Source organism: Lacerta agilis, chromosome 6 (assembly GCF_009819535.1).
Source record: "Lacerta agilis isolate rLacAgi1 chromosome 6, rLacAgi1.pri, whole genome shotgun sequence".
NCBI classification, from domain to species: Eukaryota; Metazoa; Chordata; class Lepidosauria; order Squamata; family Lacertidae; genus Lacerta; species Lacerta agilis.
Window position 1 is genome coordinate 36,379,086 of NC_046317.1, and position 24,000 is coordinate 36,403,085.

Consider the following 24,000-nt stretch of genomic DNA (forward strand, 5'->3'; position numbering starts at 1 on the left):
CCGGAGGGTCACAGATTGTCCATCTCCCTCTTCAGTGGCATCTGTTTCCTTTCAGTTCTGGTGAGGCAGGTTCAAGCACAACGAGAGTTTAAAGAAATAAAGAAATTATCTCACTCTATTTCTCTTCTGCACTGGATTAGTAAAGATTTGTGTGCACTCTTTACATTTGTCCAAGCTTTATTATGTGAGGCAAAATGGTTTGAATTGGCAATTTTACGGACCTCACCTGTGAAATTCAACCTATTATTGTTGTATAAAAACATAATTCACATATGAATTAGAGGGCCATTTACATGTAAGTTAAATGCATAAGAGTCTATTTTGTTTCCAACAAGCATGGCAATTATGTGACTCACTGGTTATCTAATAAAGTAATTAACATTTGCCAGCCTCTGCAGCCTCTGAAACACTGTCTTAAAACATTTGTTTGAAAAGTTGCCTTGTCTCAGCTGTCATTTTTAACATGATGGAAATAATTATCTGGAATAAGGTTAGACAGCTTTAAAATAATTTGAGTTTCAAAGCGTTTGGAGCTATAACTGAATATCGTAATGTGAAGGCAAAAAATTAAAGTTACTGTTGAACATCCTGTATAGAAAAACATATATTTACTTTATGCTGTTGCACACACTCTCTCTTTCACTCTGCAACAGGCCGTCTTTTGCAAAACTCTTTTACACAACGTGATTTAAACCAGCATAATATTCGGTACATCTTAAATCCTACCACTGAGGTAACTTCAGATACTTTTGAATTTGAAGCTTCAGACAGAGCAGGCAACACGATAGTTCCAGAAATGTAAGTATGAATATGCTTAATAAGAAAATGTTTACTTACTCCACTTATATCCCATCTTTCCTATAAGCAGCTCAATGTGGTATACTCTGTTCTTTCCCCTGCCTCACAAGCTATGAAAAGATAGACACTTCATAGCTTGCTTGGAGTTTAACACAACATGGAAGAAATGGTTCAAGGTACATACATACAACTCTGAATGTACTAAAAGGAACTGGTTGATTCTGTGGTATGCTCTACTGAGAGGAGGAGGAGGAGGAGGAGGAGGAGGAGGAGTTTGGATTTGATATCCCGCTTTTCACTACCCGAAGGAGTCTCAAAGCGGCTAACATTCTCCTTTCCCTTCCTCCCCCACAACAAACACTCTGTGAGGTGAGTGAGGCTGAGAGATTTCAGAGAAGTGTGACTAGCCCAAGGTCACCCAGCAGCTGCATGTGGAGGAGCAGAGACGCGAACCCGGTTCCCCAGATAACGAGTCTACCGCTCTTAACCACTACACCACACTGGCTGAGAAGGTTTAGTGCCTTTGGTTTGTGGTCCCCCCCCCCATAGGATTCAGACCATATAGTGGTACCTCGCAAGACGAATGCCTCGTGCAACGAAAAACTCGCTAGACGAAAGGGTTTTGCGGTTTTTTAAGTGACTCGCAAGACAAATTTTTCTATGGTCGTGCTTCGCAAGACGAAAACGTTTTGTGATTTTCCCCCCGCACAATGCATCCCTATGGGAAACCGCGCTTCGCAAGACGAAATTTTCGCAATACGAAGCGACTCGCGGAACAAATTAATTTTGTCTTGTGAGGCACCACTGTATTTCAATATAAATCTAGGGAAATGACGTGAAAAGCATTATAAAGTGTTTTGTGCCCTTTTGTTCCTTACTCCAGGAACAAAAGGGCACAAGAGGCTAGACTGTAATAAAGTGCTGCTCATATTTATTTTATCTGGGCTGGTGTGTGTGTGTGTGTGTGTGTGAGAGAGAGAGAGAGAGAGAGAGAGAGATGGAATAGTGTGAGAAACTACAGATATGAAGGGACAACACAGTTCACCAATCCTATACGTAGTAGAACTAGTGAAAGAAAGAACTGCAAACGAAGAGAAAAAGATATACCATCTAGCCTGCTTCCCATTTCACCATCTTTTTGGGTACTTCCAGGCAGGGGCTTAATATTGTAAATGTATCATTTGAATACCCTCCCCCCTACCCAAATATTGGATTTTCCATGGAAAAGCTAGATCTGAATTAAGTGGTTGGAGGGGAATAGAGGCTGGCATATCAGGTCTCAACAATGGAATGAGGGGTACCTGTCTGAAGTACCCAGAACTGGAGGAATGGGTCTGAGAATCCCAGCTATAGCAAGGAATAGCAGAGTGGGGAAGCGGAACAAGTTTGAGCTTCCTCCACCTGCTCATATGATACTATTTGCTTACAATGCTCTGCTGCAGGCTGTGCTAGGTGGGAGCATATGCAAGTCTCCCTGACAATAATACCTCTTATTAGGGGGACCATAGTGTGTGAGCTGTCTCTAACAAAATGTCTAGATGAATTAATTTTAATTAATTGCAACTTTTGGGTGTATTCTTTTGCTGCAGTGCAGATGTAGCACAAGAAGTGCTACAGTCCAGGACTGGCCTTTTTTTTGTCTAATCAGTTGGTAAGGAGTGGCCAGCGGAGGATGTGTTGCCTGTGTCACAGCGGTTCTCCCTGCAGTGAGGGAAAAACAATCTTTACCAGGAACATTTCAAAAACTCACAATTCTGCAGTACAATATGCAACCAGGAGCCATAGAAAATACTGCCTGGGCATGCCCTTTATCCCACTCTCCTCCCATTTGCAACCCAATACATTTTAACCTCTCTGTTGCTCAAAAAATCATTGCTGCAGAACAATGATTTTAAATCCTTGCAAGGTACAGTTTTACTGCTTCTAAAGCAACTCAGAAATGACTATGAAGCTGTATATCATGTGGACAGAACGCACTTTGCATTATGAAATGAAGCCTGGAAGCCAAACTTTTCAGGCTGTTTGTTGCTTGCCTCTGTTGTTATTTATTAAAGTCTCAAAGAATAAGCAAACCATTACCATGGCGTCTTAAATCTGCACTTGTTCATATATCAGTGGGTGAATATATGATGGGGGGAAATTCAGAGAGAGGAATGCATAAATACTGAAAATAAATAAAGAGCTCCACAGCCCTAGGAGGAAGGGAATAGCTCATGCACCTAAAAAGATGTTTTAGGTCCTTAAAATATAATCCCACTTCTTATATCCCCAATGGATCACTCTGCTCCGCAGGAGAAGGCATTCTTCATATACCAACATGTCAAGCACTCTGTCTTTAGTGTGGCCCATCTCTGTTATCTTTTCGGCAGCTATTGAAGACCTTCCTATTCCCACCAGGCTTTTGAGCAGAGATATATATATATTTAAATCTCAGTCTATATCTGAAATTGATTTGATGGTTTTTTATAGGCAAAATTGTTTTATTATTTAAATATTTACAGGTCACGCTTTTCATAAAATATATAGCAAGGCAGCATACAACATGCAAAATTACAGCAACTTTGAGAAAATGTCAATAAAAGTTTGTTGAGAGGGGGGGAAGAAGGATATTTCAAAGGCCTATCTGGATCATACTTCAGTATGTTTTTGTTGGTGATGGTGTTTTTATGATATCCTATGATATTTCATAGGAAGCCATTCATGAATTGGAGTGAAATGAAATGAATGATATGCACCATTTCGGCAGAATCACACTGGAAACAGAGCAGCACCTGCTTTTTCTCCTGAGACATTGAAACTGATCTGCAGTCTCAGGGGTGCAGGGACTTTCAAGCTGCTGCCAAGGGGTGACATCATGTGGGACTTTGTTTTCAAACAGTACTTCAGAGCCAAAAAGTAATGGTGTTTGCCTTATTTTAATTATTGTTTGTTATAAGAGGAATATCGTGTTTTTCCTTGTATAAGACTAGTTCCCCCCCCTAAAAAAGAATATCAAAAATTGGGGGTGTCTTATACATGGAAACATCTCCCCCCATTTTCTTAAATTGGAGTCCCCCAAAATAGGGGGGCATCTTATAGACGGAAAAATACGGTATGTAGTATGTTATCAGGGTGGAACGAGCTACTGAGAATCATGCTCCACAGCAAAGGCTAAGGAATCAGATGAAACAAAATTTATAAACAGTTTTGAGGATCCAACAAGTAGGATATAAATCTCATTTAAAAATCACCAATTGTTTAAAAAGCAACAATTAAAAAGCAAACATTATTAAAATTATAATATATATGTGCATTTAAAAGATCACATACCAATTGTTACAAGGAAAACATCGCAGCACCAGCCCTTTTCGTAAAATCAGCCAGTTCCTGTTGGAATAAGAAAGTCGTCTGCTGAAAGGAGGACAACCAGGAGGGAGCCATTCTAGGCGGGGAGTTCCAAATTCTGGGAGAAGCCACCAATAAGACCTTTTCCCCATGTATCTGCAAAGTACACCTGTGAGGGCTGCAGAACCAAAAGAAGGACCTCCCCAGAAGATCTCAGACCCTGGGCAAATTCATATGAGGGAATATGGTCTTTGAAGTTTGCACTTCTCTGAATTTTGCAATATAAGTTAAAATGCATATATTAGTTAAAATAGCATGCCATTATATAAGGGGGAAATTGCCTTGCAAAAATATGTATACTAGATGGCATTATATACAAAGATGTTTATATTAAAAGAAATGCAAACTGAAAAGCTGCTGAATTTTCACAAGGACTTGTTTTTGTTTGTTTGTTTTGAGGTTATATATGCTTCATATCTTTGCAGGAAGGTCTTGAGTTTGGAAAGAAGTGTCCATCTTTTCATAGCTTGTGGGGCTGGGGAAAGAACAGAGTACACCACATTGAGCTGCTTGTAGGAAATATGGGAACTATTGACAATCCTTAGCAATCCCCAGCACAAACTAGAATACCTCTACATTTTAAGAAATATGATTGCTATAGAGAAAATGTCCATGGCTTTTCCCTTGAGAATGCACTCTGTTCTAGCAATTTAGAGCCATGGGTATATTCTTCAAATCACTTTAAGTCGATAAGTTATCCCATAACACACTTTGGACTATCCATTTATACAAATGTTTAATGTAGTAAAGGAGCAGTAAGAGCATGAATGTTTTGTTTTTCTAATTGCTTACTCTATGGGTGACAGAGAGATTCAAATCTATTTTATGTTGAATCTATACGTTCAAGGTCTGGAGTCTAGACTAATTTTGAAGTAATACATTTTGAGGGCCATGCTCCCCCAAAATGTTTAAGGAAATAGTATAATGCAGGTAAGTGTTACCGGCACAACTACATGCATGCTGGGCTTCAGTAATTCCATGTTTCTGGGAAGATAGCTTTATGAGGCAACAAAGCTTTTTTATTCTTCCAACATTCAGTGCTAACGTCAGTTCCTACACACATTTCTACAAGTAGTAAATGGGATTCATTATTCTTTACTGTGCCTTTAATTACAGCAACAGAGATCATTGTGGCTCCAATATAATGTTTTCCTTTTAATACTGTTTCACCATCAGTCTTGAAATAAAATGGTCCCGTATAGAACTGGCAGAAACATGCTATCGAGTCTGTGAAAACATTGGGTCTCTTCCTATTAAGCTTCAACGAACAGGAGAGAGTGCAGAGCCCTCATTTGTTGGAATAAAGGTAAGAAAAGAAATGAGTTTCTAAAACTTTTTTTTTAAAATGTTCTACTAAGAACATTTCATCTGTTCGGTAAGAAGGCTGCTTAATTGTGTGTTGTTATTTGTAAGGTCCAAGAAGTATCAGCAAGAGTTGGCTTGGACTTCAAACACAGTACAGCGAGATTAGTGCAGTTTGATCCTGGTAAGGCAATAATTTTAACCTTGTCTATTATGGCTTTTTACATTGAGAATCACATCCAACATTGTGAGTAGAAGGTAGTTTGTACAACAGATCGTTCCCATTACCTCTTCTTTTCCGCATTCCCTTCAGAGGGTCTGGGAAGAAAAGCCAGGTGGTCTTGGGAACCTACTAAGCATTTTGGCTGTGTTATAAAATCCTGAAGTGTGTTAGGGAACCATTCCAAATCAGGTGGAGAAATATTGTGCCAGTGGAGAAGAACCCTGCCAGGTAACAGCAAGAAAAATTATGATGTCTAGTTGGCTGTCAACCATGTTCAATTAAGGATTGGCTGCTGAAATCAAAGTTTGCTCATATTCTTCAGCAACCCATCCTCCCCAAAGTCTCACAACTATTGGCGTATTTGAGCAAAAGATGTGTGAAATGAAAGATGGTCTGGTGGCCATGAGTGGCACCATCTTGGTTACCTTCTGTGATCAATGGAATGTTATATTCATTTAGCCTTCTAGCTTCCATTTGTTTGAAACCCCAGGTTAGAAGGAAGTCACCAATGCTATTCTTTTTGTTCTTCTGATGTGGTCATTTCTGCTGCCTTTTGTGATTTGCTCAAAGTGCAATACAATGCATGTCTACCGAGAATTGATTCTTGTTGAGTCCAGTGGGGTTTACTGCCAGGTAAGTGGGTATAGGACCGCAACCTTAGTTGGTATGATCAACTCCAGATCATGCAAAATTAGGAGATGAGGCTGATGGCTTGGTAAGGCTTTTGAAAGGCATTGATAGTTGAATAGTTGAATTAGCACTGGAAATTTCATTTTCAATTGTGGTCCACTTGATTTATTGTGAATAAGGGCATGAAAGCAGCCAAAAGATTTAGGGTAATTCTGTAGTGACCAATGAGACATTTGTAAGCTTCTATCAGGAGAACAGGCAATCCTTCTTAGCACTGGACTCAGGAAAACAATTGGGTGAGCCAGCAAGCTCTCTGTAGGGAGCTCTCAGGTGTGCCCAAACTCAGCACTAAAAAAGGAAGTAGGGGTGTCTCTTCTGTTACTTTTTAAAACTAGCTTAAATGTTTCACGTGACAACATATTCTAAATTAGTTGCATCGTTGTGCTGTTACATTGATCACAATAAATGTTGCATGTAAAACACATTTTAGTTAATATCTCACCACATTTTCTTAATTCTAAGAACCTCAAAGAAGAGAGTATTGTTAAAACATATAGACTATTCATTTCATTTTGTTGAGGGGAGGAGTTTTGTGACTAATGTAGCATGCTCTACCAATGTAATTTTTTTTTTGTCCTAAACTCACCTGATTTTGTTCCTAACATAAAATTTCTTGTCATTTCACCAAATGAGAAAGGAAAACTATCACTACAATAAAGAGTTATTAACCTCTTCTCTATTTTCTTAGAGAGGTCTGAACTTTAGGAAAAAATGGGAAATTCTGAGTCACCTTTAATGTCACGCTTCTGGCTGTTTTACTCATGTGTAAAATGCCCTTTTGAAAACCTGCTGCCAGATAATGAAACTTTGGGAAATTATCTTCAACATGGTAACTATACAGTATATAAAGATGAAAAATGAGTCTGTAGGTTGACATTTCCATAGTGCTGCTGGAAGCCATGCTTCTAAGTGTTCTACAGCTGATATGGAAATCATCCCATGTGCCAGAATCCAGTTTTATTGGCTTCGTATAATAGTTACCACACTAGTTTAACTTTATTGCTTATTTACAGAAAAACCATTGTTTTTCCATGGAATCTGTTGGCTAATTGCTATGTTACTTCACAGGAAAGGGTGTAATTAGACACTTACTAGTGTTACTGTTACCAAGTTAGCACTTGACAAATGTGTAATTTCTTGACACCACCATTTTATAGATTGTTAGGTGGGCCTCACTGCCTCCACCATTAGCTGATTTTTAACGTTTCACCTTGCTGGCACAGGCTGCTCACAAGACAGGTGTGTGTTTCTGTCTATTTCATCCGTGATACTTTTGGCCTAGAACAGGCTTTAGCACTATTAATTAAATTGGCGTTTGAATGAGGAAGATTTTTCTTCTAATGTCATTAACACCTCAATCTAAAATTCTTTGGCCATGATCCACAAATACTCAAGCACAAGAACTTGTGTGAACATCCAGGTTTGGCTTTCCTCAGAATTTTTTTAAGGGGGGCTGGCACGTGGAAGTGCTATTGGGGAGCAATGGGGAGAAGCCTGGATATTTCCACGTGCCTCATTAATCTCTGTGGGTCAGAGCCACTAGATGGGCATAAGATGGTTGCAGTGAAATATATTTATCTATTCCAGTCATAGGAGCCAACTCCTAGGGGCTGAGGTCCCTTTGGCTCTCCAATAAAATATTTGAGGGGGCTGGACCACCCCCCCCCCACGTTGATGGACATTGCCATTCAAATGGTGTGCGTGTGAGTGATTGTGGTGGTGAGGGGCTTACTTGCCCCCCTTATTTTATTCAAGTTGGCACCCCCTGATTCCAGTTATTTATAAGACTGTGGATATGCCTCTCTGACACCAGTATCGCTGCAGCTTACCTGTATGCTGATGAGGAGAGCAGGGGAGCAGCAAAGGCAGAGCTGTGTGAATGCACAAAGGGAGCCAATCCACTGCTTCTGCTTGTGTATGCATTCAGCCTCACACCCACACAAGCCAGTGTCACTGGTATAGGGAGGCTGGTTTTGCACCTCCACACCGGTCACTACTGCTGTACTCTGAAAGTGAGAACATAGCACAGAAATAGTTAACATCATGCCTTCCATAATTTATTGAACTACAGACCCCATCATTCTTGACCATTGGCCATGCTGATGGGATTTGTAGTCTAGCAACATTTGAAGGGCTACCCTGGGTTTAGCAATACACTCCTTTTTCTTGCCAGATATGGGTATGCAGGAGAGACACTTCCTCCTTAGAGTTCTCTTTCTTTCAGATGTTTGTCTCTGCCCATAACAATGCAAAAAACCTTTCTTAATGAGTTTGCTTTCAAATATAATTTCATCATTGTTAGAGGATTTAGGTTACTCTTCTCTATTTACTGTAAGGAAAGGAATATACATTCTGCAGTGCTTGTTGCTACAAAATCCTGATAGGTCTTAAGCATGTGGTTAAGTACTTTGTTGAACGGGAGCCCAGGGTAGGAATAAAACTTCATCTGGATCCTGAAATCCTAAAATTGTTCCCGCTGTACTTGCCTGATTCTATTCAGTGGGACTGGTGCCAGCATTGTGCTTTGAAAATTAGGCTATAAGGCTCCTTTGTGGCACTAGCATATTAGAACTTGGGTTTAAGGATATATCACAAAATCATCTGCTGGGTTTGCATGCTGTTTCCCATAATGTGGTTGGCTCCTTCTCTGAAAATCCTGGAGCTCCAGGTGTAGAAATGTGTTTGTGGGACAGGATAAAGGAACAAGGATGGGCAGGCAGGGGTGGAATGTAAAAATCTGGGCACCCTTGATATTCGGAAGCCTTCTTGCTCTCCTTTTCTACCAAGTTACTGCCGATAAGAATTGAGTTAGATGCTTCCTTGTGGCTTCTTTATTCATAAGTCCATGCTCAACACTTTCACCCAAAATACAGGATTATATGAAAATGAGCTGATTGGGAAAAGGTCTGCTTAACCTTAGTAAATGTAAGAAAAATAAACAAATCACTGCTAGCACTGTAGATTTTGAAGGTTGCTGAAACCCTTAATATTCCTTGAGATAATAGCCCATAATTGCTTCATGAGAAAGTAAGCTGTGACTTTTGGCTTCTAATCGTGTAAAGCTGGGGTTGATGTGGCAGGAAGCAGGTGCCTTGTGGATGTGAAAGGAGGAAGAACTAGGCCTTGTACTGTTAATGAGCCAGTATATGCTACTCCTTGTTTGAAGACCTGCAAAAGAAGACACCAAAGAGATAGCTCTTTAGTAGAAACTTCCTAGACTAGATGCATTCTTCTGTTGAGGCTTTACAGTGGTAACCCTGCAATTTTTGGTGGTGGAAACAGTTCATGTACAGAGCACGTGTCTACGGCCACAACCTATAGTTGGCTCGGAAGTGTTGCTGCAGAATCTGACAGTTCTTATGTGTCTATGGTAAAACAATATAAAAGCTACTTTCAAATGTAACATAGGACTTGTAGATTTAGATCTTATGTTTTTGACAGGTGTTTCCATCAAGATCTGGAATATCCTCCTTCAGGATGATGGCCTTGAAGAAAACAATGAAGTGTTTAAAATAACACTGAACAAGCCTAAAAATGCAATACTGGGACACAAGAGGGAACTGACTGTTGAAATTCTCGATCCAAAGGCTGGTAAGACAAGTTGTTGAACACATCTTCAGGAAGAACCAACCAAGTCCTTGCCTTTCTGGTCCATCAGATTTCCAAGCACCACTTTAGTGTGCTGAGGGTTTCTTCTCGTTTCAGTCCTCTGATCAGCATCTTTCAGAATAGCCAGTGAGATTATGATTATAAATTGAGGTGGGAAACATTCACCTTGAGGGCCACATTTCCTTCTAAGGCAGAGACTTTCAACCTGCTTGGGTCCACGGCTCCCTTGACCAACTACATTCTTTCCGCGGCATCCCTGTGGAGCTCAGGAGCCCAGTTATGTCACCCCTTGCCTGCAGAGCTGGCAGCCCCTCAGCCCTTTTTGAACAGCCTCCCTTGTGGAGTGTTCCCTCAGCCTCCTCTCCTTTCCCCTCTCCTTGGGAGTCCTCTGGGCAGCCACTGCTGCTGCCCCTGTTCTCTGAGCTGCCCCCTTTGCCCCCCCAAGAAGTGCTTTCTCACATTGCCCCGCAGGGGCCTGGGAAGCACCCCCTGGCCAGCCCCAGAGGCACCATTCACCTGCTGAACTTGTAGCCAGGGGTGCTGCAACAAACAGCTATACTAGCTTTTGCATGAGTTTTCACTGCCAGTTTTTTCTTCACCCAGGCTTTGGACTGAATGTTCCTACTTGTATCTTGCATTTTGTACTTGTTTGGTTTGAAACTGTTTCACTGCTGTGAATTTTAATTTGTGCAGTGTTTTTTTTTTTTTTACCTGTTTTGCTTTGGTAGGCATATTGCCTCAGAAGTGGCAGATAGAAACACATAAAATAAACAAATAGGGGAGAAAAAAGGGAGCTTGTAACTGAATTTTTAAAAAGCTTTTCATCCCAAGTTTGCACGTTCATGTCTCAGTTCACTTATTCTATACAGCTGTGATAGAATTTTGAAACCTTAAACTTCATTTAGAGTCTCCCCTTCTTCATGCAGCTGCTCTTCTGCTGAATCAACTTTTACTTAAACAATCCTTGACATTTTTCAATTTCTTTTTTAAAAAATAAAAAAGTCTTCCTGCTAGAGGCACTCTGCACCTTCAATTACAGCCCGGGTAACAATTATTCTGCTTTGGCTTCAAACCACCTGAGTTCCCTACTTAAAGTCACTTCCCTTCCTCTTCTCTCTCCTACTCCTTCTGGCCCCATATGTTTGTTTTCAGCTGAAGTTTCTTGAAGGCTGCTGATCCAGGTGTTTCTGTTAATACAGATCACTTATAATTGAATCAAGAAGAAAGAGCAACACAGCACCAGGCCTCCGACTCTCAAGATGCCTGAGGTCAAAACACGTTCTGGGACAACACTACATTTCTTTAAAATGTCTTCCTTTTTATACTTTCAGCTGTTGGTCACCATTATCTTTAGCTGAATTGTAATCCCTTAAGAGTTTGCCACGCAGACTAACAAGAAGCGGGTAGTATATTTCATGTCTGGATATATAAATTCTCATGCTGAGATGAACTACCCACTATTTTACTCTAGGAGACCCAGAGCGCCTGGTAATTCTGATGCTAAACCAAATTTCCAGCTGCCAGAAACAAAGCCATGGACTGACCCAATTTTGGGTCAAGAGTGACACCTTGTGGCCAACAGATTCCCTTCCCTATTCCTTTCTTGCATGCATACTGGCCCACTTTCTTCAGTTGTCTCCCAGATTTTATATTTATGCATTTATTTCACATTGCTTGATTTTTTTTTAAAGAAAGAAACTCTTGACAGTGTAGATTTTTTGCGTGACCCCTTCAATCCTAATCTTCAGCAACCTTCTCGGTCTGTCCTTGAAGGTTCCTAAAGTGAACATTGTAACCCGAGCTGACATTGCAGTGAATTTGAAAGCAAGACACTGTCCTGGCACAAAAAGCAGCACTGTTGTTTTGGGCTTTTGTCTGCAGCATCTGGCTTTGGGCCCTTTCAGAAATGAGTTCTCTGAAGATTAAGCTGAGATTGCAAAATTAATCTCATTTGTGGTTTATTTTAGATTTTGACCTTGAATTGCGAAGATTCAAAGACCACCATGCAGCAGCCTCTCAAGGGGTGCTGTTGTGGGGTCTCAACTCCTAAGTTTTCCACTCTTAAAAATTATTGTCCAAAGAAAAGAAATCACTTGCAGAGACTTCGGGGCCTTTCATTTTCCGCACAGTTCAGCTCTCCTGTAACATATAACCAAAAAACCCTTCAGTCATTAGTTTTGCTCGCTTGTGCTTCTAAACTCTGCTTTCCTCCTTGTTCATAATTAATTATTAGGCGACTGTGATTCTTCCACAACATTCCAAGATGGAGGCACTCAAAAGATGTTGGAAAAGACTAGCAGCATTTCAGGAAGTCCGCTGTCTACTGGCCGTTCCCGTAAAGCAAGCAAAAGAGCAGATGTCCTTCCTGAAGAACATCTGAACAATAAGAATCTTCCCCATAATCATCATGGTTCTTTGGCCAGAGGAGATATTCCACAGACAGGACACCTGCCTGATCACAGTAAAGTAAAGGTGGATTTCCAAGTTCTTGCTGATTCTAAGCATCAAGCAGCTGGACATAATCCTCCAATGGTATGTACAGCTGGTATCTAAATATATACAAAGTGTAGCAATGACTTAAGTAAGATGAAAGCAAGTAAGCTGTAGGATAGTTATAGGTGTCTGTAGTCTTGAATTTTAATAGCTGAAGGCCAGGAGTTATTTACAGTCCAGTCCTATACCTGCTGTGACTCACATGGAAGCTCAATTCAGTTCAGTGGGACTTACTTCCAGGTAACTGAGAATAGGATTGCAGCCACAGTCTACTTTAGTAAATCTACAAATCTGGAAACCTGATTTTAGGCTCTTGCTAGATCCAAAATGATATAGCCCCATTGATTTATCGTAAGTGGGCCTCTTTTAATTTACACCAGCGAACAATGGAGCCAAATACATTTCCTTTACATTTTTCTTTTTCAGAAGCAAAACGGCCAGGATAATGATCCTTCAGTAGGAACAAATGTTATTACATAGACTTCTCTAATGCATGAGGGCAAAGAACAAAAAGATATCCTATTAATAACACTCCGTTTTCCTGCTGATGCTGCAAAATAGGCCGCCATAAAATTATGAATATCATTGCCTTTCTGGGCGAATTAACTACTTAGAAAAGTTGTGATGGGGGAACATGGAAGGATCTGCTAATGAAAGAGAGGAATGAAAAGGACATACTCGGTGTTGTCCATTGCATGTACCTGCCAAAGTGGAGCCATTCCCTCCAGTATATATGATTAGTAATTACATTTTATGACTAAAAAATTACCAATGCTCTTAATGCCGTTCTAAAAACTGTCATTAAGAGCCATGCCAACCCAAGAAAATACTTGTAGCCCAAGATGCTGCTTCATATTTATCTGAGATGTTCGCAAATCATCCATTTATCTCTTTGCACAGGGAAAGTGAGGTGGCAGGGAGGAGAGGAGGTACCATAAAGCACCAATTTGTTCACCTTTTTCTACTGCTTTTCACTGCTTGTTTCCCTGCTCTATTACACCACTGACACCTTCTTCCACATGACACAATCCTAGCCAATCAGAGCCCAGACATTATGTAGGTTGCATGATGACACTAAGAATCAAATTATCCAGCCAAAGCAGCTACGTGACCAGTTTATGAAACTAATTCAATTTTTACCAGAATGCTTTCCTCCCTGTGAACAGACTTTGTGATAATGTCATGACTGGAGCAGGGCTGCAACTGCCTTGTTATGAATACAGCCTATGGCCTGGAAGATTGCCAAAATGGGACAGCACTTTTCAGAGGTGCTGAAAATGTTTGAGCTCCTCCCTCTAGCTCAGCCTAAAGCACAATGTTTGTATGTTTTTCACCTGCAATGTCTTCTCAAAGCTAGCAACAAGCTGAAATGTTGAAGCAATACCAGTCTCCAGGGCCCATGTGTCAAAGACATTTCTTTTCCTCCAAACCTACTGATTAGGTAACAGTTTTGCACTTGGCACTTACAAGCTCTGGCGGGCCTATATTGAACTGAACAAGGATTAAGCACAACCCTCAATCATGTGCAAGGGGGAGATGTAAATTGAGTGGTCAATATGCACCATAATTGGCCATTGTGCACATTCACCATTCGCCTCATGGAGAATATACAACATGCAGTTTATCCATGTGCACATTTCTTCGTCAGTATATATGTAATCTCAACAGGCCTTGGAGAATGTGCACATGTGGACTGAATTTTGTACATCCTCTGGCTATTATGCATAATCTCCAACAGGCCTTTGGGGCATGTGCTTAACTTACATTTCCCATAGGACATATAGGTACTGAAGTGCAGTTTTATGAAATATCCCTGCAAAAATAAGCAGTACAATGCCACAGAAAAGTGAAGCTACTTGGCCAAAACACATTAACTTGTTGGGTCAAAAACTCAGCCCAGGTCCAGAATTCCAGGCCATGCCGAAACTTTTACAATATTTGTTCAGCAGCAATTCTTAGTGTTGGTGAAGTAGAATCCAGAGTTCCCAGCTGCCATATACATAGAGTTGTCATTGGGGGAATCGGGAGGGAGATGTACTTGCTCTTTATTTTGTCTTGATCATTTTCAGTACCAAGGAATTACACCAACAGGAGCTGGTGGACAATTCATCTTGCCATCTGCCATGAGGGCAGCTGCTAGAGAGCCTGTGCCTGTTTTACCTTTTCACCTACAACACCAAAGTGACCTTCCTCAGAGAGATTTGGGCATGAAGAATGAACCTGTCCCATTACAATCAAGTACAAAGCAGGTAGAATTAGCTTCCCAGGTTGTACGGCAGCAGGCGGGGAGGGAATCCTGGGTGACAAGGGAAGGAGAGAGAGATATTCTTTAGAGTGCAGTGCATCTTATAAATCATTATATTACTTGCTATATTTGAAATTACATAAAAGCTATAAATCCACCGCAGAATGTTTTCAGGGCAATCTGATGGTAGTGCCTCGGAGTCTCCCAACTAATTTTATTGCCTCTGCTAGAGACAAAGGATGGATTATCAATTAATCAGAACCCACTTTTTAATCCACAATCAAGGTTTTATTTTAACTATGGTGCAGTTTCGATTTAATGCTTCAAGAACTGATTTCATGTCCTGTTTCTCCTGCCCTGAACTTTAATAACACTCGTAGAAATACTTGTGTGAGTATGCAACTGGAATAAGGAACTTCCCTTCTGCTTCAGATGTTTGTATTATTGCAAACTGAAATGATTCCTTATTGCCATTTAGTTGGATAGTGTATAGGCTTGAATTAAAATAGGTACTTGCAAAAGTAGATTTAAGATCCTGTGACATGCCCAAAGCTACTTTTGAGCTTTGTGGCTGGCCAGAAATTTAGCCTTGCAGGTCCCCACATTTGAACATGACTGCACCATGTTGACTTTCAATTTGTAGCCTACTTAACTACTAGATTTTGCTAGGGTTGTTTGAGACTTCTTAGCAACTTCATTGTTCTGCTCAAAGACCAACCAAGAGCACATTTGTATGAGTCTTTTGTAGGCCATGTTAGGGATGAGTGGTACACATCTGGACTTGACTTTTCTGTGGACATCTGTGGTATCTGCAAATCCAAGTCTGGTGTCTCGAAGTCAGGGTAGCCAACAAGTCCTATTGGACTCCAAATCCCATCATCTCTAATCATAATCCATTTTGGCTGGGGTTCATGAAAATTATAGCCCATCAACATCTGAGGGGCACCACAATGGCTACCCCTGCTATACCTGTAGGTCCTTGAGCAATATTTTTTTCTCTTTTGCTAGGGAGGCAGCTTCTCTTTTCCACCCTCAATTCCTTAAATGAAAACTTGTCCTCTCAAATGCTATTATGGGACAATTGCATACTCAGCTCCCTACCAATCAGATCAAAATGTAGCTTGATTATTATAACACAGATGGGATATTAATTAGGATTTCTAGTCCTGGTATCCTGACTATAAAAATTTAACAAGCTGTCGGAACTGAGTGCAGCTTTTATCCACACCATTTCACAACTTTAAAAGCTTGTTTAAGGTTTAAAAGAATCTTAACCCTCCAGTTCACTCATTCCTATTTATAAATGGCTCTATTAAATCAAAATCTCATGAGGAAGAGAGCAGCACTGAATCAAATTAAAGCCAAAAGTTCCCATATCTTTATCGCCAAACGCCTATGAACAATTGCAACTGAAAGCTAAGAAAAATCGCATCACTACATCTGCATTTCTGCCCACAGTTAGGCTCCTTATTCAATAAGATTTAGGCAATCTTTAAGCCCAAATGAGAATTTCAACTGTGCCGCCCAATCCTACACATGTTCACTTGGAAGCAAGTTCAACTAAGTTTAATGGGTCTGCTTTCAAATAAATCCACAAAGGATGCTGCAACTATAGACCAAACTAGACAATACATGGGAGACCTGCGACTCAGCCATACTGTTTTTAATTTAAATATAGCCTGAAAATGTGATCACGGCAATGGTAGGGCAGGAAGTGCTTGATCCTTTCCCTGTTAATGTCCCCCCCCCCTAGCAAAATCACCCCCTTGTTTGGTTTTCCCCCTTTAGGGAAAAAATGCAGGGGCTCACAGGAAAAGTAGCTGAAGAGAATGTGATCAGGAGATGTTGCTGATCTGATCAAGTCTGTCCCCTTTACAGCTGAGGTCAATGAAACTAATTGGGTGAAGAATGGGAGCTCACTGAGCATGTATTCAGACTCATAATCAGGCCTAACACGCGACTGTGGGGGAAATAAAGAGAGCCTACTTCACTGCCTCAGTTGCAACCTTGAGGAACTGCCCAGCAAAGTTGTTCCCTACAGTCCAGAGATTGGTTACTCCTGACCTCTGGAGCACATGGTTACCAAATGGCTAAACGCTTTGAGGAGGAAGTTAGTTGGCTCCACAGTGACTTAGACACTGCTATTGTAGCAGTGCCAGTTGAGGTATCCAATGCAACGTTAAGCCCAGTGTTGTGGGATCAGCTCCAGTTAATGTGACCTGATGATAGGGACAGGTTACTTGCAGTGATGCACCCAGACAACAACTCAGTAGATGTTTGCCTATCCTGCTGTATCTATATACTCAGCTACCCACCCATATTTTTTTATTGTTATTGTTCTTTGTATGATTCTTGTAAACCACTCTGCTATTTTTCTTTTATGAAAAGTGGTTTATAAATATGTTTATAAACGAATGTAATTAAAACATTTCAATGTGCTGTCTCTCCTTATGCACACGCACATCTAAATGTTGCATCTTTATTTCTCACTTAGACATGCCAGCCAACTTGTACTTTTCACACGTCTGTAAACTGCTTCCATACCTATCTTAAGACGCAGGAAATGGGAAGCCATATGTGCCCATTTATGCTCCTCAAAAGAGCAAGGGTATATTTTATTTTATTTTTGTGGGAAAGAGCTCAGGCATGGAGTTCATCAGCGATGTATAATCATACTGTTTAGAGTCTATTTTTTTTCCCTTCTTAGATAACTAAATCCAGGAAGTGCCCTTCCAGTTGGACGCTCAGAGACAAGCACTGCTACATTTTGAGCTCCATTAGAAATGCATCCTGGGACAGTGCTGAAAAATCCTGCAGGAAATGGTATGGGAATCTTCGAAAGGGTTGTCACTGATCAGTCATTTGTTGAGGTTTAGCCATCTGCGAATGGATTGGAGCACCATTGGTGACAGATCTTTTTTGGACTCGGGGCTGCAATGAGGGCCGCAATACAGTGGTACCTCGGGTTAAGAACTTAATTCGTTCTGGAGGTCCGTTCTTAACCTGAAACTGTTCTTAACCTGATGCACCACTTTAGCTAATGGGACCTCCCGCTGCGCCGCCAGAGCACAATTTCTGTTCTTATCCTGAAGCAAAGTTCTTAACCTGAAGTGTTATTTCTGGGTTAGCAGAGTATGTAACCTGAGGTACCACTGTAGTTGGCATCCCTTACAAAAAAATATTCTATTTAAAGAACACGTTTGGGAGTCTTGAATGGGAGTGGTTACAAAAACATTTGGCCTCACAGAATCATATACATTGGGAACCTTGGTTTTCAAACGTAATCCATTCCGGAAGACCGTTTGAGTTCTGAAATGTTCGAAAACTGAAAACTCAATATGGAATCCTCAAAACGGAAAACTCAATACAGAGGCCATGTGGCATGTTCGACTTCCAATAAGTGTTTGAAAACCAAGCATTTACTTCCGGGTTTTACGGCATTCGAGTTCCGAAACATTCGTCAACGGAGAAGTTCGAAAACCGAGGTACCACTGTATGGGCAAATGCGGTAGAGCTTTTGCATCCTGATATTGCAGCAGTGAACCTATGGGGAAAGTCAGCAATAAGTCATCGTTAGTAGTTTTTTAACAAATATGAATACCTGAAGAAAACTTAGGAGGAACAAAAGAATCTTTTGGCATCATAACATGGGATCCATGTGAGTACTAAAATAATAATAAAAAAATGGGGGCTCAAAACCCTATTGAAGTGGTAGGTACTATTTTAGAGTATGTTTGCTGATATCTAACAGAGGGACAGAATGGGTCGGATTGTTTGGATTTCCAAAGGAATCAATCAAATACAACAGAACCACCAAAAGAACTGCTTTCTTTCACCACCGAACCTAAGTCTTTGGTGGAATACATGCTTTGAAAGCAGGAAGATTCTGGCTTCATCCGTATTCCTCAGACCCTGGAGAGAATAGGGAAAAGTGGTCTAGTTGGACAACTAGTATGGCCTACCGTTAAGCAGTGTTTCTGTGTTGCTGCTGAAAGAAAATAAAGAAATCTGACTGAAAAACGCATTGGTATATCTCCCTAGGAACAGTAACACCATTTGATTAAAATCCAGGTTTAACACATTCTTATTTTATTTATTGAATTTATATGTCACCCTATACCAAGCACCCCCAGACTTGGCCCTCCAGCTGTTTTGGGACTACAATTCCCATCATCCCTGACCACTGGTCCTGTTAACTAGGGATGGTGGGAGTTGTAGTCCCAAAACAGTTTGGGGGTGTCTGCCCTATACCATATAAGTGCCCCTCCAGATGTTGTTTTGTGTGTGTGCAGGATTATTTGTGCTCATGATGGTATTGGGGCAGTTATATGTGATCCCCCTTTCAGAACTGTTTGTGCCCATTCAGGGCGGACACACAACTTCATTTCCAATCAGTACATGTCCCGTAACTTCTTGCTGAAATTCTTTAAAATTTCATACTGCAAATGTTCTGGTGGGGTTTTTATGTTCCACTTTGTCGTGCTACAATGCAAGAGTGCCACTCCAGACCGCAATAATGCAGTAACATTGCACAAGAACCACAGAACAGCTTTAAAAAGCAGAGTGATGTGCAGTTTTAAAACATACCCAGCAAACCATTTCCAATGCAATGAAAATGATAATACAAAGTAATTTTGTTTTCCCATATGTGATGAGTTCCTCCCCCCCCCAAAAGGCAGCCCACTATTTAATTGACTTTGTTTTAATCCACTTTCCTGAAGGTGTTGAGCTTTTTGCCCTGTAACAGGCATCCTAATATTCCGTGTAACTGGTTAAAAACCCCATGAACATTTATGGTCTGTAGTTTTCATGCTTGCTGACAAACTGGAAATTGAAGTGGACAACAAGGGAATGGTTTAGTCACACTTGTTAATAAACTCCCCACTCCAGCATGAAGCTGGTCTGACCTTGCATTGTAAGCCTTTGAGGATAGTTATGAAAATAGTTCCACTAAACTGAAACAAAATATGTTGGCAAATCTGTTGCCCGGAAAGAATTGGAAGCAAATGAAGGCCTGAAACTTTATATTTCCGTAGTTAGAATGTTGTGCTGTTTACAGTACCTCACAAGAACATTTTTCTTATTTTGTTTCCTTCAAATGTTTTTCATAAAGAGAAATATCTGTGAAGCTTTAACTTTTTTATTAGATTCAAGCAGGAAAGGGAGAGGATGTGAGGTTTAAAAAACAACTGGACACTGCTTTATTCCATCTCTTAAGAAAAAATGCCTTAAGAAAAAGAGTAATAAGTGAAGTAAATTTAGTACTTCTAAAGAAGAGAGAAGGACTAACCATAATTGCTTGGTGGATAAATTACAGCAATGTGGTCTACATTAAATTGAAAAGTAAACAGCAAAAGCAAGCTGTTTGGGTTTCTTTTTTTGCTGGGAAATGCATTCACAGGAACAGTGCAACCCTAAGCAGGTCTATTCAGAAGTAAGTCTTGTTGAAATTCAATGGGGCTTAATCCCTGGTAAGTGGGGTAATGATTGCTGTCATGATATGTATAAACAATGCAAAAATACCTGTCTTTTTTCAATGACTATTTAAAACGGGGGGGGGGGGGGACCTGTTTGGAAGGTTCAGGGTCCCTTTTTAAATTTCTCTTACACTTTCTCCACTAGAATCGCAACAGTACAGTGTAGTAGCTAAAGTTGAACAATATTATAGTTTTTAATTCTACTATGTGCATCAGGAATTATCATGCTACATTAGAGGGTTGGGAAAGTTAATTTTTTTGTATGAATTGTTGCCCATAAAGTTGAGATGATTCAGCAATGCCAGATACATTTCTTATAAATTGGAGTCATGTGGTCAGATCTGTCTGTCTATCTACTGGAGATGACTAAAAAATCAGCAGCAATTCTAAATTATGAAAGTGTATCACATTATCTTCCTTAGAATTGTAGTGAGAAAAATGCATTTTCAAATGAAAGTTAAAAGACTGGGCGAAAAAACTTACATGATGTGTAGTACAGTGGTACCTCTGGTTACGTACTTAAATCGTTCTGGAGGTCCGTTCTTAACCTGAAACTGTTCTTAACCTGAAGCACCACTTTAGCTAATGGGACCTCCCGTTGCCGCTGCGCCACCAGAGCACAATTTCTATTCTTATCCTGAAGCAAAGTTCTTAACCTGAAGCGTTATTTCTGGGTTAGCGGAGTATGTACCGGTAACCTGAAGCGTATGTTACCCGAGGTAACACTGTTATACCTTTTATGGAATAAGTTTTACAATCTGTGACCTTCAGAATTATAGAATATGTAATTCTGCTGATGATTCCTGCAGAAGTAAGGCCTATTTGAATGATACATTATGCAAATAAGATTCATTATTAAAAAGCCATACTAACAAATGTTCTGCTCTCCAAAGGTCAAGCAGGCCAAGGCATAAGATGAATGCATTTCCTTTCCTGTGACACGAGTGAAGATGGGATTCGAAATGTTATTCTCTACAATCAGCCACTTAAAACACATTACCTTTTGTTTGCATAAATAATCACACTGAAAATTAGTATCCTCCACCTAACTCACTCGGGCGATTTTGCTCTAAAGTACCTAAGGTTATTTAATTTTATACAGTTTCAGAACATTGAATGACTGCTTTTAAAGGCAATACACATTCCTTGAATGAACTGAAGTGCCAGCCCGAGCCTATTTTTTCTATTGTTTTCTCTTTTGTTTAAAACTATGACATGATAGCTTCCATTTGTCAGTGCCCATGTGACATTGTTATCAGATTCCCCCCCCCCAAAAAAAACAAACCCAGTAGTGACTGGGTATCATTGTTATGCTTTGTTGTCTCATATACAGGTCCCAGGGCCATTTAGTCAGTGTTCATTCCCCAAGGGAGATGGCATGGCTTTGGAAATTTGCCAATAAGCAGCCATTTTGGATTGGTAAGTAAAAAAAAAAACCTATTCAGGATGCTGTGGCATATGCCTTGTGCTGTACTTCATTAAAAACTTGAGACATGGGAAACCGGTAAAGACGGTAGTGCTACAGATCTAGCAGACCATCATGTTCGGTCACAAAATAACCTTATACATCTTTATTGAATCTTTGTCCAGAAACAGGGTGTTTTGATTTCACAACTAATCAAAAGAGGGGGAAATTCTCCCCAGCTAAACCTGCCACTTCATTCCCTTTCAGATTTGGCAGCTGTTCAACTTCTCTTAAGGCTGATCCTATCCATGTTTACTTAGAATTAAATCCCATGGTATCAGCAGGACTTGTTCCCAAATGTATATGCACAAGATTTCCCAAAAGATTCCAGCTGTAATTCTATATGCACTTACCCATTGATTTTAATTGGACTTCCATCTGGGTGGATAGGTATACCATTGATCTGTTGGTATTGCAGCAAACTGGGTGATTTGGAATGCCATGCAAATATACTTTACTATATTGAATCTGACCAGTGCTCAAGTCCATATAGCCCAGAGACCTGCCTTTTCTGGCTAGCAATAGTTTCATCGTTTCAGGCAGAGAATCTTTGACAATTCTGTTATTTGAGATCCAAAGGTATTGACCTTTGACCTTATACATGTAAGGCTTAAGGTATGTTTCTGAGCTAGAATTCATTTCTTTTCCTAACTAAAGATGACTTTTTTTTTTTGGAAGCATGAGTCTGCCACCAGCAGGGTGGTCATTTGCATCTGCTGTTGGGTAAAATAATGCTGAAATCAAAGATTTTTGTATTGAATTGTATTGATGGGCCTTAATACAATTTCTCTAGCATTGCTTTATAGGCAGTGAATTTCACAATTGCTGGGTCTCCAATTTCAGGATTAAACGAAGGTAAAACGGGCAGCTGGATGTGGAGTAATGGCCGACCAGTGACTTTCCATAACGTCAAAAGCAGGCCGGAACTAAGCAAGACTGTTGAACAGAAATGTGCTTTTGTGAAAAAGCAGAAGAAATGGGTTGCAAGGCTATGCAGACAAAGGCTGAAAGGAAGATATATTTGTTCCCTTCCTTCATTAACTGACACTTCTCTAGAAAATACAAAAACGGTTTAGCTGGTATGTAAAGTTGGCAAGAAAATTGCACAAGATTATTACCAGGAGATGAGGAGAAACAAGGCTACAACAAATTCTAGCCATGAAGTCATGCAAGACACTCATTGTAAAACTGCTTTGGAAAACATCTCAAAGCAGAAACATAAAGATTCTCAGTGCATCAGTACTCATTTCTCGCCAGATTCTGCATATTCAAAGATTTACATGATGCCGAAGACAGCAAACATCTTTGCAATGAGCAGTATTGGAAAGGGTTGTTTTGTGTTCCTTTGTTTTTGAGAACACCAGTTTACATCTGTGCAGATCCAGATAGCAATGGGCCAGAAATTAGGCTTAGTGTTAGTCTTGCTGGTGGCGGTAACCTGTATCTCACAAAAAAATGAAAGTTAGGCTGATATCCATGCTTCAGTGAAACGGAAGAGCATGAGGCCACAGGACAGAAAAAAATAATGCTATTCAAATATAAAAGGAAAAGAAATGTTTTGTAAGTTAAGAATGGAAAATTATAATATTTTAGTTAATTATTAGCCTCGAGGTTTACCTGCTGTTTTGGATAACTGGTGGTTTATATTTTCATTAAACATGAATAGAAGGGGGAATAAGATCTTCTGACCACACCTCCAGTCTCTTGCTTTTATCTTAACCTGTGAAACAGGCTACAGCCATAAACACTGTGAATGTTTTCTGCAACTGTATCTATTCAAGACTCTCACAGCAAACACCCTATTTATACAAATCTAATATGTGTCTTTTTATATACTTGTTTCAAATAGAAATGCCAAATAAAGTAAAAGGGATACCTAGAATGGAACATTGCAAAACAAATTTCCATACAAAATAAAGTATAACAGATCAACATCACAAGGTCCTAAGTACCGCAAATGGGTTTGAATTATCCTGCACCTTGTTGGCTCGGTTTCTCTCTAAAAACATTACCTGTCTATCTTCTCTGGTTCTAACCATAGATTATTGCAGGAAGGCAAGATCTCCCTTTACATAATTTATTTTTCTTTCTCGTTGGAAGTCAGCATTGTACACAAGCAGTTTGGCTTCTGGTTAATCATAAGAGTGGTGGGGCTCTGCATTTTAATCCTAAACCAATTATCAGGATTTGCTAGTGCACCATTAGATTCCAAGGAATAAAACTCAAGGGCAACACAAAGGTCTCAGGCAGGAGCTCAAAGCTCAGTCTGTGTCTTGTTGAAGGTGAAATCCCAGACTTTACAATTTGGTAATTT

The 24,000-nt window shown here is 40.1% G+C and overlaps 1 protein-coding gene across 1 annotated transcript in view; it reads left to right on the top strand.

Moving 5' to 3' along the window:
* Positions 1 to 23,230, top strand: part of LOC117048296 (FRAS1-related extracellular matrix protein 1-like) — a 98,528-nt gene extending 75,298 nt beyond the window's left edge. Inside the window, exons 26-34 of the mRNA XM_033151959.1 lie at positions 654 to 798; positions 5,359 to 5,488; positions 5,596 to 5,668; positions 9,839 to 9,988; positions 12,240 to 12,538; positions 14,569 to 14,748; positions 17,452 to 17,567; positions 21,555 to 21,640; positions 22,530 to 23,230. Of these exons, the coding sequence (XP_033007850.1) occupies positions 654 to 798; positions 5,359 to 5,488; positions 5,596 to 5,668; positions 9,839 to 9,988; positions 12,240 to 12,538; positions 14,569 to 14,748; positions 17,452 to 17,567; positions 21,555 to 21,640; positions 22,530 to 22,762 (1,412 nt within the window). The 3' untranslated portion in view covers positions 22,763 to 23,230. The remainder of the gene's footprint in view (positions 1 to 653; positions 799 to 5,358; positions 5,489 to 5,595; positions 5,669 to 9,838; positions 9,989 to 12,239; positions 12,539 to 14,568; positions 14,749 to 17,451; positions 17,568 to 21,554; positions 21,641 to 22,529) is intronic.
* The last annotated feature ends 770 nt before the right edge of the window (positions 23,231 to 24,000 follow it).